General features: G+C 41.7%; 1 protein-coding gene across 1 annotated transcript in view; it reads left to right on the top strand.

Annotated features, from left to right (window-relative positions):
* SHANK1 (SH3 and multiple ankyrin repeat domains 1) overlaps nt 1-11339 on the top strand; it is a 1748119-nt gene extending 1736780 nt beyond the window's left edge. Inside the window, exon 24 of the mRNA XM_085616131.1 lies at nt 1013-11339. Coding sequence (XP_085472257.1) covers nt 1013-1583 — 571 coding nt within the window. The 3' untranslated portion in view covers nt 1584-11339. The remainder of the gene's footprint in view (nt 1-1012) is intronic.
* Nucleotides 11340-20470: the final 9131 nt, after the last annotated feature.

Raw genomic sequence — 20470 nt, 5'->3', positions numbered from 1 at the left:
ATTGCCTCTACTGATTGCTTTGTGTCAAGCTGCCAGAGGGTTAGGCATAGGGTAATTCAGTGACTTTTTTTGGTTCACCTTGACACTGATTGTGGTTATTGCCTGAGTGGGACTTTCACTCCCCTCAACCAATAACCACACGTTTTACAGGATCCTACTTTGGGATTTTTCTTGGGCTGTGTTTTTACTTAATTACCATTTGTGTGCTGCATAAATACTTTACAAACTGCCTCTGCTGTCTGCTTTGTGTCAAGCTACCAGAGGGTAGGCACAGGGTAATTCGGTGACTTTTTGTGGTACACCCTGACAAGAATTGTAGTTTTTTCCTCAGTAGAACTTTCCCTCCCCTCAACCAATAACCACATTTTTTACAGGGTCCCACTTTGAGGGAAAAAAGCTGAGGGTTGTGCGTCACTGGAGGAAACACTAGCCATCTAGAGCAGTCTAGCTGCTTTCAAGTAGCAAGTAAAGTCTCCTACTCATATTCGATATAGTTGTTTACCTCTATAAAGGTAAGGATTTAAACTGTGGGCACGGAAAGCCTGGTTGTTAAAACTACTTGTGAGTCCACATTGGTTATGTATTTGCTGAAGATGAGCATAATATTCCTTCCCTTCCAAGCAAACTTACTGATTGTATTCTCTCCTTGATGCGTGGGGGAGTGTAGGAACACAGTTTGGCAGAGGAGTAGGTGTCCGACAGTTTATTTTCTTTCCTTAGAGATTTCTTGGTTGAATGTGTCTTATATTGAAGTGTGGCTGACTGTGGAGGCGCTCTTTAGTCTTACCCTATCAATACGAACCAACATGAGAGGTAGTAGGTCTCCTAGCTCCTGCCCTCAAAGTCAATTCATAGAGTGGAGTTGTGTATAGATAATAAATTCTCCAATAGCAGATGTTACTGTGTAAGCATGAATGCATATCAGTGCTTTCTCCTCTGCCATTTGCACTCGTTCAATGAAAGGAGAGACTAGTTGACTCATGATTAATTCTTAATTTGTTTCTATTTGTAGATTTGCTGACGATTCTTCTTCTACCTTGATCTCTACCAAGCCAGTGAGCAGCTTGTACCACAACTGGCCGAAGTCTCCACAGCCTGTGCCAAAGCACCCCAAAAGTGTTGATTTTGACATCCGACCTGCTCTGAGACGAGCACCCAGTCCATCGATTCTGTCCACAGAGCACAAGATCAACCCCACACCTCGCCCTTCGTCCTTGCCCATTTTGCCAACTGCCCCAGTCTACACTGGAATCTACGAACTTCGAGGGTCTCCCACGTCGGGAGGTGATTCTTTCCCTAACTTCTCTTCTGGGAGTAGGTCCCTCTCCCCTACACACTTCATGCCTCCTCCATCGGACAAATCTTTTGCTGCTAAGCCTCTGCACTTCTGGACAAAGTTTGATGTGGCTGATTGGCTGGAATACCTGAACTTGGGAGAGCACCGGGAACACTTTCTGGACAATGAGATAGATGGCAGTCACCTACCTTCTCTCACCAAGGAGGACTACATTGACTTGGGAGTCACCAGAGTTGGCCATCGAATGAACATCGACCGAGCTCTTAAATTCTTCTTAGAGAGGTGATTGCGAAAGTCTGTTCACAATTCATTCCCCACTCACCCAAAGTCCTTTCCCTAGCTGATTTTTAACACATCTTACAGGAGGAGTCATTTTTGAATGTACTACACATTTAAAAAAAGAGAACTCGATATTTTAATAGAAATGCACAGGTTTTACATAAAGATCGACACACCAGCTTCTGAATAGGCTAGGGGTTCAAAGGAATTCAAATTCAGTGCAAGGTATGGGAGAAGAGAATGGGATGGAGTTTCCCTGGCACGTAGATTTTAGAACTGGCACAACATGGCTTCACTCTTTAATTACTCCTCTCCCCCACAATTCTAGATTGACCTCAGATAAGAAGGAATGCAATTAATGCCACCCTTGGCTTCTTTAGGCTAACCCAGTCAGTATACAAGTAATCTCATGTTAGGCCTGCTTCTTTGTAGCTGATGCATCAAAATGCAAACAGTTTCCTACTGGCTCTGCATTTCCAGGGCCACTCATCAAAGTATATGTACTTGCATTCTAGACCTGTATGTTTACATAGTTTTATCTTTTAAAATACAAATGGTTTGGACGCTTCAGCATAAAAACTCACACTAGGCATCTCGGTTGGGTCAGGTAGATTATCGCACTGTATTTGAGTGAGTATCATTAGAAAAACTCTAAAACTTCCTGGTTTGGGCATACTGTCTCAGTTCAACATTGCCTCCTTGTTGCAGATTGACCAGACTAATGCAAGATGATCTTTAGTTTTGTGTTGAACAATATAGTCAAAGCTATTTTTTTTAATCTGACCAAAGTTCTGAAATTATGATGCATAGGACAGCTGGTTAATTTGCTTATTTTGAGGAATGCATTGACTTCTAGTTATGGAGTAAGGATAATGTCTAAACAGCCACTTACCACACACAGGTCATGTTGGGTAATGGATATATATGTTTTTATGAGAAGCTGTGCAAAGTAGTGTCTGATCCAGCCAGAAGCTGAGCAATAGAGACAGATGACAGTCAAGCAGATTAATTACCTGAAAATAACTATATTACTTGGGGAACATATCAACCATGACACGTTATTTACCAGTAGCTTGCCAGACACAGAGGAATGAGCAGTTCTGAAGAGTAGGGGACGTAGCTGTGCAACCTCTGTCAGTCTACTGGTTTCCCACATTTAAAGCTTGGCAAATCTAGTTTTTCTTCAGCATTACAGTGAAATTATGAACAGTGTTGTGCTACATTTTTATTACCCTAACATAGTCTTGCAGTGCTCCCAATCATTGGCCAACCCACAGAGTTTCACAGGTTTCCCATGTTTATGGACTTGTGAACTTTTCTCTCATGCGTGTTAAATGTTGCCAATTACTTCTAAGCATTTTGTATGTGAGTGGGTACCTTGCTAACCTTTTACTTGCAAATACTTTGAAACCAAGTTGCGCCAGTAACTCACAAACATTATGTATGCGAGTGCATACCTTGCATAGCTTTTGCTCGAGAATACGCAAACTATGTTGTGCCAAAAATGTGCAAGCATTTTTTAAACATGAATGCATACTTTGCTGATCTTTTCCTCATGAAAGACTCAACACAAATTAGATTCAACTATAAAGTACTTGTCTAAGTCCTGATATCCATGCGAAAGCTTTATAGACAGGACCTCTTGACATTTACATTTTATTGTAGTTTATGTGAGAATTACTCGAAGATTGCAAGAAAAACAACTAGCATTAGCCCATGTAAGAGCCTGGATATCTGTGACCGGTGTTCACTGTGCTGGCATTGACCATAGTCAAATCCAGCTTTCTCAGAATGATAGATGTAAGCAAGAATACAGTGGTTTTAGTGTAGAAAGCATATAGATTGGTTCAACTAAATGTCTGCTGCATCGAGATCTTTCCAAGTCTTAGAAATTGAGATAGTTTTAAATCTTCTCCAACTTATAGTGCCAAATACATAAGTAAGGCTTGCATAGCCCTTTTGGAAGAACAGTAAGCAAATCAATGCCAAAGGAATCATATATGTTAGGTGAGCTCAATGTATTTCAGTGGCAGCTCCCCTAAACGAGTGAGGGCTGGACAGAGCAGAACTAATGGCAACACACCACCGGGCACACACTCATCTTCACTGCCACATTACCCTTTTTAGCATTCACCCCACAAGCTATTTTAAGCTCATTCACTGGTAAACTATAATCCATTGAAATATATTAGCTGGTGTTTTCTGGGTGCAACAAAGATGGGTACCATTACAAAGTGGTCATACTCCTTATCGCAAGTGGACAGTCTCTTGTGGTGGGTTTGGATCGGGGCCAGTTACTCAGGCCATATTGCATAAATTATGGATTTTCAGAGGCACAAACAAAAAGGCACATTATAGACGGTTTCCAAAGTTCACAGAATGGTGTCACTTGATATACACAAGAAAAAAGGGGATAGAATTGCAGCTACTGGAGCACACCGATTTGGGAAGCTGATAGCGTCAGGCATACAGGGTGACCACTCTCTTGACGGTTTACCGAAAGCAAAGAAAGTTGAAACTAAATGACATCATCTTTTCCAAAGGTCTAGCAAGTGCCCCAAAGCCTTTCAGCCAAATTAGAGTTTCACTCTGCTACAGGAGGCAACATGTATCAAGAGTATTGTTCAATGCAGGTGCAGCCATTTTCTTTAAACTATCATAGACCACTTCATGTGTGGGATAATGCTGACATTTCATGGTATCAGTACAGGGGTATTCTAAGGAAACAATATAGACAGGTTTCAGATGTGGGAAACCTGTACTGTCATCATTAGTATAAAAACGTAAATGCCTTCTAGTTTCACTTGAAAATTCAGTGTAGGCATGCAGACTCCCTTTGAAGCTGTAGCTTCATGTCTACCTGACAATAATTAGAAAATGCTATTTCCTTCTAAAGCAAGGCAATGTTATGATAAAACGGCTCCATTTAGAATACATTTTCATCAGCAATCAATAATCATTGTGATCGTTTCTAAATAATACAGAACATTCTACAGTACAGCCTGATGCTATAAATGATGTGGAGATAGATTTACAGAAAGACTTATTTATCCAAAATCATAATGGATATTCATTCCCCCTCTTCAGACTCCTGCAGTTTTAATGGCGGTTATAATGGTGAAAGAAGACCTAATTGAGGTTCCCATCTATTTGCCATTTCGATTCTCGGGCATTTTGTAACCCGTCTCCCTGAAATTGCTACTCTCTTTCAAAACCGCATTCAGAGGTGAAGATTCACTTTCGGTCTTGGTGGTTTGAGATCCTTGTACTTACAGAGTGTAAGTTGATTAAGATCCACTTTGCGTTTTTCCAGAGATGCTCAAAAACACCATAATGACACCTATTCTAAAGCAGCCTGGACATAGAAAATCTGGCCAATTATTTCCCATTTGCTAGATTACTCTGACTAGAACAAATCCTGGAGAATTCAGCTTTTATCAAAGAACATGATATTCTGGATCTCTTCCAACTGATTCGGACCCAGACACACTAGAGCAACAGTACTTGTGGAAGTGTGAGACAATCAGCTTAGTACATCCTATGATGTTTCGTTAGTGATCAAACACTTGCCATACATTGATACTGCCTCCCTGTTCTTACTTCTTGAATCTCTGAGAAATGTTGCTTAGTCACTAAGCAGACCTTTTGTTGGTTTGCCTAATTTCTCTGTTACAGAGGTCGGTTTGGTAAATTGGGAGGTTTTATTTCATCACAGGTAATAACTTGTGAAGTCTGCCATCACTCGATCCTTTCTCCCTTACTTCTTGGTATTTACAATAGGACAGAACGTCAATTAATGTCACTCTGACGCTAATGCCGGGCAAGTCTACTTGTAGATGACAGGGCGATTAAACATCTTTGAGTAAGATAAAGACTATCCAAAATTGCAGATTGGATCAGTCATACTGCTTTAAAACCAGTGCATCAAAAGTGTGTCCCTAGGGTTATAAGCTATATTCAGATTGTTGTTAAGTTGCCCTCCATTCCCTTCAATGTCCTTGTGAAATTGATGAAGATAGTAAAAATAAATAGGTTTCATATTTGAATCCTATTTGAGTCTCAGTGCTCAAATTGGCAAAACATTAAAGAGTGGCTGGTTTAAGCTGCAGCAGCTTCACCCTATACTTTCCCCCTCTTGTGCCTCACAAAAAATTTGTGGGAACTTTAATTCATTTGAAATTAGACTGTAACTAATGTTCCTTATGATGAACTTTCAAAACGCTGTGTTTTTTGAGTCTGCATGATCAATCCAGTCTCCCACCTTAAAAGTAAATCCATAAGCATCAGGTGAAATCTAGAATTGACTTCAAAATTTTGATGTTGATTTATAAATCACAATCTCCATGGTAACCATGGCTCCATGGTAACTCAGACCAAAAATCATCAAATTGTCCTCTGTCCAGATTCTTGCATCTTTCAGTGTCAAGCTTCCAACAGTCCCTTAAACAAAACGTAATTCAAAGGTAGACTTGAAAACCTCTATGCTTGGTCCAGCACTGTTGCATGTACTCACTCTTCACATTCGAAACACATACTTGTTCTCCTTCCATAAAGCTCTAAAAGCCTCTCTCTTCTGGTGAATTCTTTATTTTTTGTCATATTTGCCCTAACACATGTTTTGCTTCTTCAATTGCTACATATGTTTTGGTTCAATGAGTGCAGTTAACAAATATATTAAAATTTAAAAAATCGGCCATGCAGATGATAAATTACCAAGAAGCATTACCTCGATATTTCCATCCTACCATATTTTGTCTTCATGAGGTTTTACTCATCGAAGAGAACGCCTTCTCTGATGCTTCATTCCCTGTGAAGCAGATAGAGGAAGAGACCAACCTTGTTAACACATTCCTCTGAAGTATTAGAAAACAGGACATCAACATCTTCTTTATTCCCATGAGGCATCATTGTAAAAAGAATGGGACTAGACCTGATATCACATTCAACTAGTATATTCCATTGCAGAGGACACTGGGAGTACTGCCTCATCCCTTAATAGCATCAGCACATAGAAGGGGCCAACCTAGTTGCTTTACTTCTTATAAGTATAATTCTTATAAGTATACAGAGAATACCTGCTCTTCTAAGGCATATTAGAAGACAAGTTGAGATCCACAGACCTCCCTTTTTAGCATTAACAGCCATGATGATTTACTTCTAATTAGCATGAGCAGACACATGACTGAGTTCTTCTGAATCATTCTCAAAACTATTAGCTGACATTGTAGGATAGCAGCCTTCAGAGTTCTTTACAGTGGGCCAGGAGCATACCTGCAGATTGAGAAACATTTATGTTATCGTTAGATTGCAGTGGTGGTCTGTCAGCGCCTGGTGATAGGCCAGTCTGCATCCTTAGGTCCAATCCCTCTCTGCTGGATGATGGGCCATGAGAATTCCTTGCCTGAAGAAAGAGACAGTTATAGGTATGTGAAGTAAAGGTCGAGATTAAGGTTGTAGAGATGGTTGAAAGGAAGGTTGATCCTTCTATGCTGTTCTTTTCCTATAGCATATACATATGCAGTCATAAGTGAGCCTCCTTGAAGGTTCAAGTCTCCTTCCTTTGACCCATAACATCGTGTTGTCATGTTGCATCTGTCTGACTGAAGTGTTATGGTTGAACGAGCAAGAGTTGTAGGTTGCACATGAACTGAGTGTTCCTTGGGGAGAAGCCTTCTAGAGGCATAGGGCATTACATGTGTATGTCAGTCACCCCCATCTCCTCCCACCCATCTCATTGTGATATCAGCTGCCAAAGACAGGAGATTAATGAAACTGTGCAGACACTCCCCAGAGGAGTACAAGAGGGGAGCACTGTGGGAGTGAACAACAGACTCTGGAGCATAACGCGGAAGACGTGCCTGGGAAAACACAGGTGCCAAAATGCACTTGACTAAATGCAATATGCATCTTCAAGGACTCTGTTCCGCATCCCACCTCAATGCAACATGTGTTTTCAAGTACTTTGTTTTACATCCAAACACAACGCAACATGTTTTGAAGATGACATTGCTTCGCACACTCCCAACTCAACTATCTTTTTTTAGAAGGACCTGTTTCCCTATCCCATGTGAATGCCATTTTCTTCTCAGAGGACATGATTGTGAACAGCGGACAGACCTGTGTGGGTATTTTACACAACGTGTTACTTCCTGCACATGGTGATCGGTTGGGCGATTGATTCATACACGGATTGAAAATATTTTCATATTTACAGAGAAATATGTTTTAGCCACTGTTTCATAAATCCCAATCATGGAACTGCAGAAATACTACTTATCTGTAGGTTAGGTGTTAAATTAACCCAGCATGGCAGTCTACTTGAAAAGTGGCCTCTCAAAAACCTGGAAAGCATCAGCGGGTAAGAGAAGGGGTATCCTGTGTTGCGTTTCTGCAGCCAGCCTATGGACACTGTCTCTGTGAGACCAGGCTGCAGGTAGAGGCACTCACGCTGATGTCTGGCCATGCTCTTTTCTCACATTCACCCCAACACCCTAAGACACATTGACAACCCACCCCCACCCCCATTCTGGTACTCTTCTTTTGTACCTGGAAATTCATTCCTGATAGGGGCAAGGCAGGAAAGGCAACAAACTCCTGTTGACTCTCGGTCTCATGATGTCAGGGAAAAGAACCGTAGAGTTCAAGAGGAGCCTTGTAATGTTTCATTATTGTTTTATCTTGCCCCTAAATCCCTCTCCCTTTACCAATTCGCACACCTGTGACACACGGTGTATATAAGGGCTCACCACATCACTGCTCACTTGTTCCCACCTCCCCTTTCTGGGAGCGGGAGGGGCGGTTATGTTTGACAAAAAAATGTATACAAAAACCCAGAGGAATGTCTTCCAAATGTCTGAGAGCATAGAACTAGTTTCTTAAAGGAGGCCTGATCTAAAGTGCATTTTTAGGTTCTCATCTCCATCACTCCAGTTCCAGTACAGGGGACACAGGTGATGGCGTAATTTGCTTGCTGACAGAGGGGACCAGGTGCTGTCCTATGCCCTGAGTTTTTGGACCAGGAGGAACAATGTAATCTTAATAAAAGATACATAACTGCATCTCCTGAATGTGTGAACTAAACTGCTAGACCAGAAGGGAAGAATGTTCATTTTGCTGCTCCCTGTGAACCCTTTGGGTACGTGGGGGAGATTAAGATGGGTAATTTGGAGATGTGCTTTACCCTAATTGATCCCTGTGAACTGAAACCTGTCTTGGACAACTCCTAGGGTAACCACAAGAAAGTGTATGGTGATAGTCACTTGCCTTCATACAAGCCAGTGTTTCTTCACATCCAAGGAGTTGGCTTACAACACCCTTAAGGAGATTGGCTGTGAATATTGTTTCATTATTCAGATGCTAACTGCTTGACAACCAGTCCTTCTTGTGGTTATTGTTACTGCTAAAATCAACAGCACATCACTCACAACACAATGTGTGGATATTGTGAGGCCAAACCCGATGTAAGACCCTAGTGATATTTAACCCAGTGGTATGTACACGTCTTGTGAAAAAGCCGGAGGTGAAATGCTGCCCTTCCAAGGTTGCTGATTAGGCCCCTTCCTTACTGGTACTTCCTTGTGGAGACATTCCTTAGGGCAAGGCACAGCAGTGCGGTTACATACTGCCACTGGCTGGTCCCTGCAAAAGGATAAATAAGACTGAGCAGGTTTCAAAACTTAAAACCCGGTTCATGTTCAGTTCATTCTGGTACAATCATTGGTTACAGAAGCACTTTCCCTCCCATGTTCAGGCCATACTGTCCTCCAGCTCTCATCTTGGTTCTTCTGTTACATAAATTAGTTATCAGAAAGAAGCTTACCTGTGAGTATCCAGCTACTGAGAGTGATAAGAGAGGAGATGAGAACCGTAAGAATGTGGGTGTCAGGCCTGGATGCAAGGTAGTTTCTGTTTTAGGGAAATGTTTACTTGTGGATCCTGTTCTGTTGGGGAGTGTTTCTGCTCCCCCTCCACCTCTTTACTTTTGCAAATATAGAATGAACGGACCATACAGCATCACAGCTGCTGGTACCATTTGCAGATGGTGAGTGAAGGTTTAGCTATGATTGCGCTTTAACTTTTGCACTGATATTTTCCCCCTGGTTTGGAAAAATTGCAAACTGGGGTTGGGGAATGGGACCGTTGTAGGGTTGGGGAGAAATGGGAGGGATTCATTTGAAAGCTGGTGCAAGGGGTAGGAATCTGTTGTAGAAAGCATTTCTGTATTTGTGCGCTCCAAATCTCACAACTTTCAAATGTCACTTTATCAAGTAACTTTTGATCCCTGGTAACAGCGCTCCTATTTTTTCTTTAAAAGATGCAGAGACTGGAGAAGGGTGGGGGTTAATTGAAGTATGCTGGTAGGGACCATGTAGAGAACTGGTTCTTATTCTATACTTTATATAAAGCGCTGTAACTGGGTAGACTGAATTGTGCAGACTTTTGAGGATGTGTCTCCACCTCACCACTCCCTGGTAAAAGCACCCTACAACAGGTCATGACAGAGAGGATGTCTGCTGAGTTACAAATTGACTGCTGATCTGTGACCTAAGGAGGTGACAGTATATTTCCTTAAAGGTCCCTGTCTTATCTCAGATTTTTCCAAAGTCATGCCATTTAGGAAGGGCATTGCTGAGTCGACAAGAGAATTGATACGGAATTCTATGGTTTAATGCAGAGCAGTAGGAACGAAACTATACCCTTTTGGTTTTATCAGCTATGTGAACAAGAGGTATTAGAGGCAAGTTGATTCCAATCTAAAATTGCTTATCCTCCTATAAATCCATATTGATTCTGAGAATGATACAAACACAGAGTTAGTGAAGATGAAGATGCAGTGGAGTTTTTGAGGGAAAGGTCATCCATGATTTGGCAAAATTAGAGCTTTTTCTGCGGAGTGACAGGTAGGAAACATATCAGAAAAGTCTGCTAGTTCCATGCCGACTCATCACTGTTAAAAAAAAAGTGTCCTGGTTTGAATGTTATGTATTTAACAGCTGCTGTTGCTTGTATGTCTCTACAAGAAATGCCATATCTGGGGGCATACTTAGCCATAGACACTGTGACTCTGTTCGTGAAGGAAACTGCAACTATGTAGATAAGTGACAGTTGTCACCGCCCATTTTCCCGATCCTCTCGAGAGCATATACTGTGTACTTGTGGACTGTGCACTCTGGTAATCAGTGGGAAGCGGATATCCCATACCACATGTCCCTAGGGGCACGTGTATGCTTACGGTAAGGGGATAGGCTGACACAGGGTCATAGTGTCTTTTTGGCATGCATTCTCCCTCTGGATCCTGGGTAGCAGAGGTGTGACTATCGAGATCCATCGCCTGTACTGCTGGAGAGCAATATTTAATGAACCTCTCACCCCATCTTTAATTGCAGTATAACCCATGTGATCTAACTCTTTGTAAATTGGGTTACATTGGGACACAGAAATTAGGAGTGCAATGTTGTGGAGCCTATTTGTAGGTCATTTCCTGAGTGAATAGTCAGTTGAGAGCTCGAGATCTCTTTGGGCTATTATACTCTTGCTGATGGGTAGAGGCCACAGTTGTGTTGCGTCCAAGCTCAGTACTGAGAATGTACATAGTTGGTAATTTCAAGCCATGCTGAGGGCTCAAGTGATTCACTCGTTATTCACATCTCAATTAAACAGGAAGTACTGTTTGCCAAAATCTCAGCACTTAGTGAAAAGTGCCAAAATCTTACATGTGAAAATTATTGCATTATCTTTCTCAATATATAAATATATATATAGATATATATATATAAAGAAAAAAGTGTCTGTGTGGAAATTTAAATTATTTTGTGTTACCATGAAAACAGTACTTCACATGTGTTGCCAAATAGATTTTGTTGTGAGGGATGCCTTATGTATCTATGAATATGTTTACATTTATACAGTGTGAATTGGAAATCAACTGAGCGCTGCACATGGAGAAGGTTTGTTAAACCAGTAAGATCATGTACATGTAATGGGAGGAGGAAATTGGAATTTTGTTTCTCCAGATGTGAAGGAAGGCGATTCGGTGAAATGCATTCTCTTGCCTTTTACTTGCTGTGCTTGCCAAAGCGATATATCCATCATGGACCCTGCCTGCATCAGGCAAATGATAGATGTGTGCTTGCTTACAAATGGCAATAACATATCATAAAGCTATCACCAAAGGATGGGAAACCAGTCAACATACTTTAGACTTTGGATATCTATATCCAGTTTGCATTGTGTGTTTAGGAAAATGACCTAGAAGACACGATGTTCCAGAATGAGCATGCTTTTACTTCACTAAATACTACTGCTAAATGAGTATAACATCATCAGTTACTGGCTTTACAGTGAGAATTCCTGTTTGAAGAGCTTGTCTTAAAGCAGTTCACAATTCTGACATGACTTAGTTAGTTCCCTTTATAACTAGGTACTGTATAGTATTCAGGAGTGTAATCTCAAATAAGAAGTAGAAGAACACTCATATTCTTGAGCTTTTTACTCAGGTGGGAACAGTGTTTAGTCCCGAGTTCTACCTACAAATTCGATCCCTATTTTATCTTTGTTTAAATATCCTAAGCGAGTTGTAATTTTAGAAGGAACACAACATTTAAGTAATCGGTTTCCAGCTAAGAGGGTAGGTTGACAATGATGTGATGATATGATATTGTATTTGTAGAGCGCAACTAATGCCCGGAGGCATCTAGACACAGCCCACGCTGAGAAAGTAAAAACCCTGCAAAGGAGAAAATGATAACCACAAAAAGGCATCAGGCTCGGAACTAACCTGTGTTACTGGATAAAGAGCCAGGTTTTGTGTGCTTTCCTAAAAGCTAGCAGATCAGAAGTCACCTTTAGGAGAGGAGGCAGGGAGTTCCATAATTTGGATGCGCCGGAGACGAAGCTCCCACCACTCCAGCTCATGAGCTGGAACTTTGGGACTTCAACTAGGTTGGCAGAGAAAGATCGGGCTCTCTTTGAGGAGTGTACCAAGAGAACCTGTGTTTGAAATGCTCAGGACTAGCCCTGTGTAGGGCCCTAAAGGCAATACAGAGGGCCTTGAAATTGATCCTAGCTTGCATAGGAAGCCAATAAAGGTTAGCAACTGCCACCTGGGAATTTTTAACTATAGTCTGTCAGTTGTGTTTTGAATAACCTGAAGTCTTGCCAATAGCCCCTTCTGAAGACCGACAAAAAGGGTGTTGCATTAATTCAGCCTGGACAGAATGAGGGTGGAGACCATCGTTTTCTGAAGGGCCTCCAGAATAAGTGGGCCGATTTATTTTGCAATTTTAAAAATGAGAAAGATGGAGACGAAAATTGCATTAATATATCTGAAAGGGAGCTTATTATCCAAAATTACCTCTAAGGTTTTGGCTTTTACGGCTGAGGTGGGCAGATTCCCCAGTTCTAGACTAGAGATGCCACAACAATTGAGTACACTGGAAAACTATCTTTTGCTAAGTTTAATGTCTGGTTAACAGTGTCCACAACAAAAGTGAGCAGATAATGTTCAGCACTGTTTCATTATACTGTGCCCCCCCTCCCCCAGTTGAGTAGAGTGAGCCTGCATATATGTAAAGTAGACTTGAAGTAGATCAGAGATTGGAAAGACTAGATACAACTCGAAGTCGTTGAACATAGAGGCCAAATCAAATGTTAATTAGGCTGGTTCTGTTGTAAAGGCTAGCTACAAAGGACCGAATTTAAAGAATGAGTAGATTGGGCAGGTTGGACACTGTTCAGAGATTTCATAGTCCCTTTTTATATGATAGTGTGAATTAAGTGGGCCCAATTCAAACTTTGAGTAAAATATCCCAAGCTTGACTGAATTCCAACTCAAATTTGAATAGACTGAATCTGGCCCAAAGATCAGTCAAGAGGGTGGTTAGAAGAATGTGGGAACGTCCATTCCAATTTTTTCCAGCGAAAATTGTGAATTTATTTTTAGGAAAAAGAATCCGATTTGTGTTCAAATTACTGCCTGATCAAGTTTTTCTTTATGCTGTGAAGAATCTATTAATATAGTGGTGTCTCAGGACTAAAACAACAAAACAAATATGGTAGGAGCAATATTTGGCGTATGTATTTAAGTGTACATTCAATTGTACTTTTGTATTTTGGAGATTTGGATGAAGGAAGTATGTTCATTCCCACTGAGCTAAATCCTCGAAAGCAAAGCTGTTCCTTCCAGTTAGAGACCGAACATGCCTAGAATCTAAGAATTAACTCCTGCCTGGTAGAATACCTTTCAGTTGCAAGGCATGAATGTTCTGCAGCTGGTACATCAGTAGCTTGAAACTGAATCCTGATAATATGTATTCATGATAAAATTGTTAGAAAGCGATAACACAATGGGGACATCTTTGCTCAAATGTTCTTAAAAAATTTATAATAACAGTCTTGCAAAGCAAAGTACATCTACCCAGCATTAATGAAGGTATCCACTCTAATCTTCTGAAATAATAATTTTCAGAAGGTTTGTAAGAATATCTCTGGTTCTTAGGACAGCTGTATGCTGAAATATCAAGTACAGAAACATTGTGTTACCAAATTACCATAACCAAACTATTCAGCCTAAAATATCGAGAAGGTCTGTGCATATAAGTAAATATAGATTTACTATCCTAACTCAACATCTACTTACATTGAAGACATATATGTGGAGTAAACCTGTATTTACCCACACATAGTTACCTTGTTGATATTTTGCCCCTAAATATTTTTTATGCAATAGTTTGGAGTTAGTATTGAGGGGGTATACCCTCACCTTTCTCCTGAAGCTTTAGTCTGATGTCTCCATACATCCACAAAGACAAAAATCACACTAAATGAAACAGTCAAATTCAAAATGAATTTTGATTTTAGAAATTTCCTCCGTTTTTTTTACTTGCCATTTTCATTTGTGAGGAAAATTTCACTGCAAATGCATGTTCCGCCTACCTTTACTTTCTGGGATTACATCTTTTAAAATCAAATTGTTAACTTTTTGAATTGTGTATTTTTGCTCAACTTCCTTAATTTGCAAATATATGTGATCCAAATATGCTTAGAGAATGTGAAGTACAGCACCATAATGACTGATCTAAAGCTAAAGTGCAAAGACTGTCTACCCAATCACAAATATCTTACATACACCTTTTTGGAAGAGAAACTCCAGCGCCTCTTAATTTTCCTGTTACATTGGATGCTCTTTCTACGACTTCTACAGCTTTGCTGCACAGGTTCTTCATTTGTATCCAATCATCGAATGCAAATTGACAAGCACTTCAGTGTGTTAGTAGGCTTTCAAAGGTTCAGCAAGTACAGCTAAGTATGCTGGTGAATGTAAATTTGAAAACTCATAATGTGCTGCTTTCACTTGACAATTTATTTTGTAGCACCATTTTCAGATTCTCATTGTCTTACTCGTTTACCACTCCATTTCATACTGTTAGGGATCAGCAAAACTGATAATTCGCATAAGTTTGAATTGTTCGTCAACAACATATAGAATTGTTCCTAAACATATGACACTCTTTGAGGTTCCTTAATGGTGACGTGTGCAGAGTCAATGTAGAATGGGGCTGCACAAGTAAAGTTGTTCAGGTGCATTTACTGAAATATGTATAGAAAATGGTTTTCTTAACAGAATACAGTTGCACTGGCCTCTAACCCCAGTCTCTCACCTCCTGGCTTAACACTGGAGACAGATTTTCAGGATTGCTTCTAAGGGATGATTTCATGTCCTGTGATATTTGCACCAAATCTTTTTATGTTGTAATTTAGAATACCAGACATTGAAACTTAAATTGCTCTCTTGGCCAAGGAAACGATAGAGAGGGTACCTGCACCAGAAGTAGGTCATGGTTGTTATTTCCACTACTTTCTGGTGCCAAAGTAGGATGGAGGACTTTGTCCTATCCTAGACCTGCACCTTTGCAACCTTTTCCTGAAAAAGGAGAAGTTAAAAATGCTCACGCTCGCCCAAGCTGTGTTGCCTGAATCCAGGAGACTGGATGGTTGTGTTGGACTTGTAGGACGCTTATTTCCACATGCCCGTCCTGCCTGTCCACAGGTATTACCAGCGATTCACAGTGGGCCAAGAGAACTTTCAGTTTTCAGTGCTCCCTTTCGACTTTGCCGGTGCCCCTCAGGTGTTCACGAAAGTGATGGCAGTGGTTGCAGCTCATCTGTGGAGTTCAGGGGTTCTAGTCTTCCATCCCTCGACGATTGGCTGTTGGAGGCAACCTCGCCCCAGGCAGTCACCTTCCACATCAGACTATGGCGAATCTACTGCACTCACTGAGGTTCACTAACAATGTGCCGAAATTGCACCTGCCTTCCTCTCGGAGCTTTCTTTCATCTGAGCTGTTCTGGGTTTCAGGTCTGTCCTCTCAGGAGGTGAATCCAGGATATTCAGGCTATGATTCTGATGTTTCAGCCTCTATCCTAGATTTTAGTGATACTGACTCTGAGGCTGTTGGGCCTCATAGCCTCCTACCTGTTACTCATGCCCGTTGGCATACGCGGGCTCTGCAGTGGGACCTGAAGGCCCAGTGGGCGCAGCATCAGGGGAATCTCTCTGACACGGTCCAGATCTCGAAGGGAACTGCAAAAGATCTGCAGTGGTGTCTAATGGACCACGATTGGGTCAGTGGTAGACCCTTCTGCCTTCCCCAACCAGATCTGACTAGTGACAGATGCGTCACCCCTGAGCCGGGGCTGCCATCTGAGAGAGGTAGAGATCAAAGGACTCTTGTCTCTGTCGGAATTCAACCTACTCATCAACCTGTTGAAGCTTTGGACGATTCGTTTGGCATTGAAAGCCTTTCTCCCTTTGATTAGGGGAAGGCTGGAGCAGGTGTTCATGGACAAGACCACCGCCATGTGGTACTGCATCATACAGGGTGGGTTAGGGTCGTGGACCCTCTGTCAGGAGGCACTGTGTCTCTGGACATGGCTAGAACATCAGGGTATTTCTCTGATGGTTCAACACCTGATGGGCTCTCTGAATGCCAGAGTGGATTAACTCGGCTGAAGATGCCTACTGGATCTCAAATGGCATCTCCGTCCGGTGATGGTACAAGTTCTCTTTCAGAAGTGGGGAGAGCCTTGATTAGATCTGTTAGCCACTGCAGAGACGTGCAATGTCAGCAGTTTAGCGCTCTCGAGTTTCCAAGGCAATTCTAGCTCGGAAGCACTTTTTGTATCGAATGAAGCTCCAGCCTCCTGTATGCCTTTCTGCCAATACTACTCCTGCCCATAATTTTCAAGAAAAGCAGGAACGACCGGGCCGAAGTCACACTACTGTTTGCTCCTTAATACCCGATCGCTCATTAAGAATAAATATGAATTTGCTGATTTTATGATCCAGCATAATCCTGACATTACCTTTCTTATGGAGACCTGGGCAAATAGCATGTCTGATCCAGACATTAAGATTGCCATCCCTGACAGCTTCAATATCGAAAGGTTAGACAGAACATGTAAAAGAGGGGGAGGGGGCTGGCAATTGTTTACCCCAACTCGCTTGAGGCGAGTTTCACTCCATTGTTCCATCTAGACTGTGAAGCTCTCAATTTTAGCATTTAACTGAATAAATCATATACCTTTCATGGAATGCTAATCTATTGTCCTCCAGTAACGGTCTTCATTGACAAAATCCAGTCCTTTATGGAATCCTGCCTAATGCATACAAGCTTCACGCTGGTAGGAGACTTCAACTTTCACCCAGAGCTGTCCTCCAATGTGGACACGGGCATTTGGGTGACACTCTCAATAGCTTTAACCTACACCAATGAATTGATGTTCCTACTCATACAGCTAACCATACATTGGGTGGAGTCTTCACTATCAATGTATACTTGGTTATAGACAAGATCCTGCCACTCCTATGATCGGATCACAAGTCTGTTTTCTTTTCAGTTACAACTCTGTGTAACAAAGTGGATGGAATCAGCACAATTTGGGGCATATTATCAAAAACGGCATTAAAATTATCACTGCTTTAGCGGCAGGAAACTGCTGCTAAAGCGGCGATAATGGGCTTGATAATATGCCCTTGAGAATTCTGATAGAAGCCCATGTTCTGGTGTGAACATGGACTTCTATTGGAATTCTCTAGGGCATATTATCAAGCCCATCATCGCCGCTTTAGCGGCGGTTTCCTGCCTCTAATGCGGCGATAATTTTAACGCCGTTCTTGATATTATGCCCCCTAGAACCATTAAATACAGGCCCTGGAAGCATACCAAGGTGGAAGCCTTATGTGAAGCTCTCTCTCAATCAGCACAACTCCCGAGAACAACCTAGATTGCGCAGCTTTTAGCTACACACGCTGGCTGGATGCGGCATGCATTAAAGTGGTGCCTGAAAAAACGCTGACGAGCCACAGGAAAAATCCATCGGCTCCATGGTTCTCACAGGCACTGAAATCAGCACAGCTTAAATGCAGGCCGCAGGAGCGCACCTGGAGGAAAGACTACTTGTTGGAGGAAAAAATTAAATATAAAAAATTTCTTTTGGAGTATAAAAAGGTAATTAAAGCAGAAAAGACTTACGTTTTTCACAGATAAAAAACTGTTTAGCTGCAAACTCCACTAGGGAACTTTTTAAAACGGTCAAAAGTCTGTCTTATTGGAACAACAGTAATGTCTTCATACCGTATTTACCGTTCTGCAATAAGTTGGCGGAGTTCTTCAAATTTAAGGTCAACTCTATTTTTCAAGCATTTTTTTTGACTGCTCGAAGCACTGACCTTTCTCTTCGTCAGAATGGGGTGGTGACCACGGGGGCATCCTCAGGGTCCTGTGCACCTCCGTTATTTGCGAAGTTCTCTCCTCTCTCGTGAGATAAAACAATCAGTCCCATGAGTTCCATCAAATATGGCCCCCCTTTGGATCCTTGTCCCCCTTTGATTATCAACAAGGTGGCTAGCATTGTGGGGGGCCACTTAGAGATCTGTTAAATGAGGTGCTCAGTTCCGGGCATTACCCAAATAGCTGGAAAAAATCTGTCATTCTTCCCCTGGTGAAGAAACCCTCCCTGTGGAAAGATACAGTCCAATTTCCATTCCCTGCCAAACTGCTAGAGAAGGCCATGAATGAAGAAATTCTAACTTTTATGGACAAGCATCAATGGCTGGATTCTGCCCAATACGGTTTCAAAGCAAACCATTGCACGGAATCAGCTCTGGTGGCTGCAGCAGGGGAAGTAAGAATTAGGGTGGATAAAGGCTGCAGAGCAGCACTAATCCTACTGGATCTATTTGCCCCCTTTGATACGGTCCACCATGCACTACTACAAGTGTCTGTATGCTTTAGGCTTTAGGAACTCTGCACTAACACTGCTGAGGTCATTTCTGGCAGACAGAATACAGTGGATGGCGATGGGAGACGCAAAGTCCAGCCCCTTCTTGCTCCCCTGTGGGGTTCGACACTCAGTCCCACTCTTTTTAACGTGTTTGTTACCCCCTAGTAAGGCTCATCCAGCAAGACCCCTAACCACTGTAGTGTCGTTCCAATAGTACCCTTCATGCAGGACCTACGCATTTGCGGATAACATAAACTGTGGGTCTGGTGGCAGACTGACTCCGTACACCCCACTGAGTATGTTAGCTTGTTTCGCATTAGCTAGCTCATAGTGCTACTAGAATCTCCTGTTTTCAGAGAGATTTGTTTTTGCAACCTCAGAACCCAATAACCTCAGAAACGATATACTACTTTTCACTCGTGCTTGCTTGTTTTGCCCTCAGAGGGATACACAGAAGAAACAGTCGGCGTGTTTACAATAAGAATTTATTGTACCGTTGTTCTTCTCATGTAAAACAAATGTGCTACTACAACTGTAACACAGTAGCAGAGATATAGAACCAGCAGTACAGTGAATAAAAAGGAATAGTATTGTTCTACCATTTTGCAATAGTCATGAACACATACATGAATATAAACTGCATTTATAAAATAAAGTGCGTACTCCTAAGATGCCTGTCTAGATGTACCTGAGTGTACCTAGCATGTAAGTAGGTGTGAAAGAGCTAATGAGCCTAAGAGCCTAATAGCCTAAAATCTAAGAGCCAAGAATTCCGCTAGGATTTAGTCGAACCTCCATACCTGAATAGTGAGAGTGTAGGACTTCGTCCTGGACTTGAGTTGGACACCCAGTCAAGGATAGTTAGACTACTGTCAGCTGGAGCGATGGCATGCCGGAGCCGCAGCATCTCTGGTCAGTGTGTCGGCCTTGAAGTCTTGGTTCCCTCCGGACTACTGATAGCAAGAGGTGCTGTATTTATACAGTCTACGTGCGTATGTTACCCATTGTTCAGTATGAGGATGACGTTGGGGATTAAACCTTTGTGCGTAGATAGGAGAGGTGAGGTATGCCCCCCTGGAGAGAGTACTCATAAATTATTCATATGTGCTAAGGATGACGTCTTAGCAATATCGATCAGGCAGAACCCACCCTCGTCATAGAACTAGGTGAAAGGTTTAGTCCTTAAAAGGCGTCAGTCCTTATAAGGCGTTCAGTCCCTATAAGGCATTCTGTCCTTATTTGGAGTTATGTCCTTATAAGGCACGTTCATATGAAATGGAGGGGAGATGATGTAGGGAAAGAGTACGATGTTTTCTAAACATATATTAGGGTACCGATATGAAATATAACACCCACTTCTCCTTACACTTAACAATAATAATACACATTTCAAGATACACATTTATAACGGTGTCAGTGCATAATATTATCAAGATTCATTAAAAATGTTTCTAAAAATGTTAAGAAATCATCTAAAAACAATGTAAAAAGTGAGGCGAACAATTATCTTTTGGTAATAGTTTGACATTTTGTTGTAAAGTTCCGCAAATCACAGTTCTTAATGAGTTCCATCACACAAGTTGAACTACTGCATGCGTACTTAGAAGGCCA

The sequence above is a fragment of the Triturus cristatus genome, chromosome 7 (assembly GCF_964204655.1).
Source record: "Triturus cristatus chromosome 7, aTriCri1.1, whole genome shotgun sequence".
NCBI classification, from domain to species: domain Eukaryota; kingdom Metazoa; phylum Chordata; class Amphibia; order Caudata; family Salamandridae; genus Triturus; species Triturus cristatus.
The sequence above is the reverse complement of the archived record's forward strand: the minus strand, read 5'-3'. Positions and strand labels throughout refer to the sequence as shown.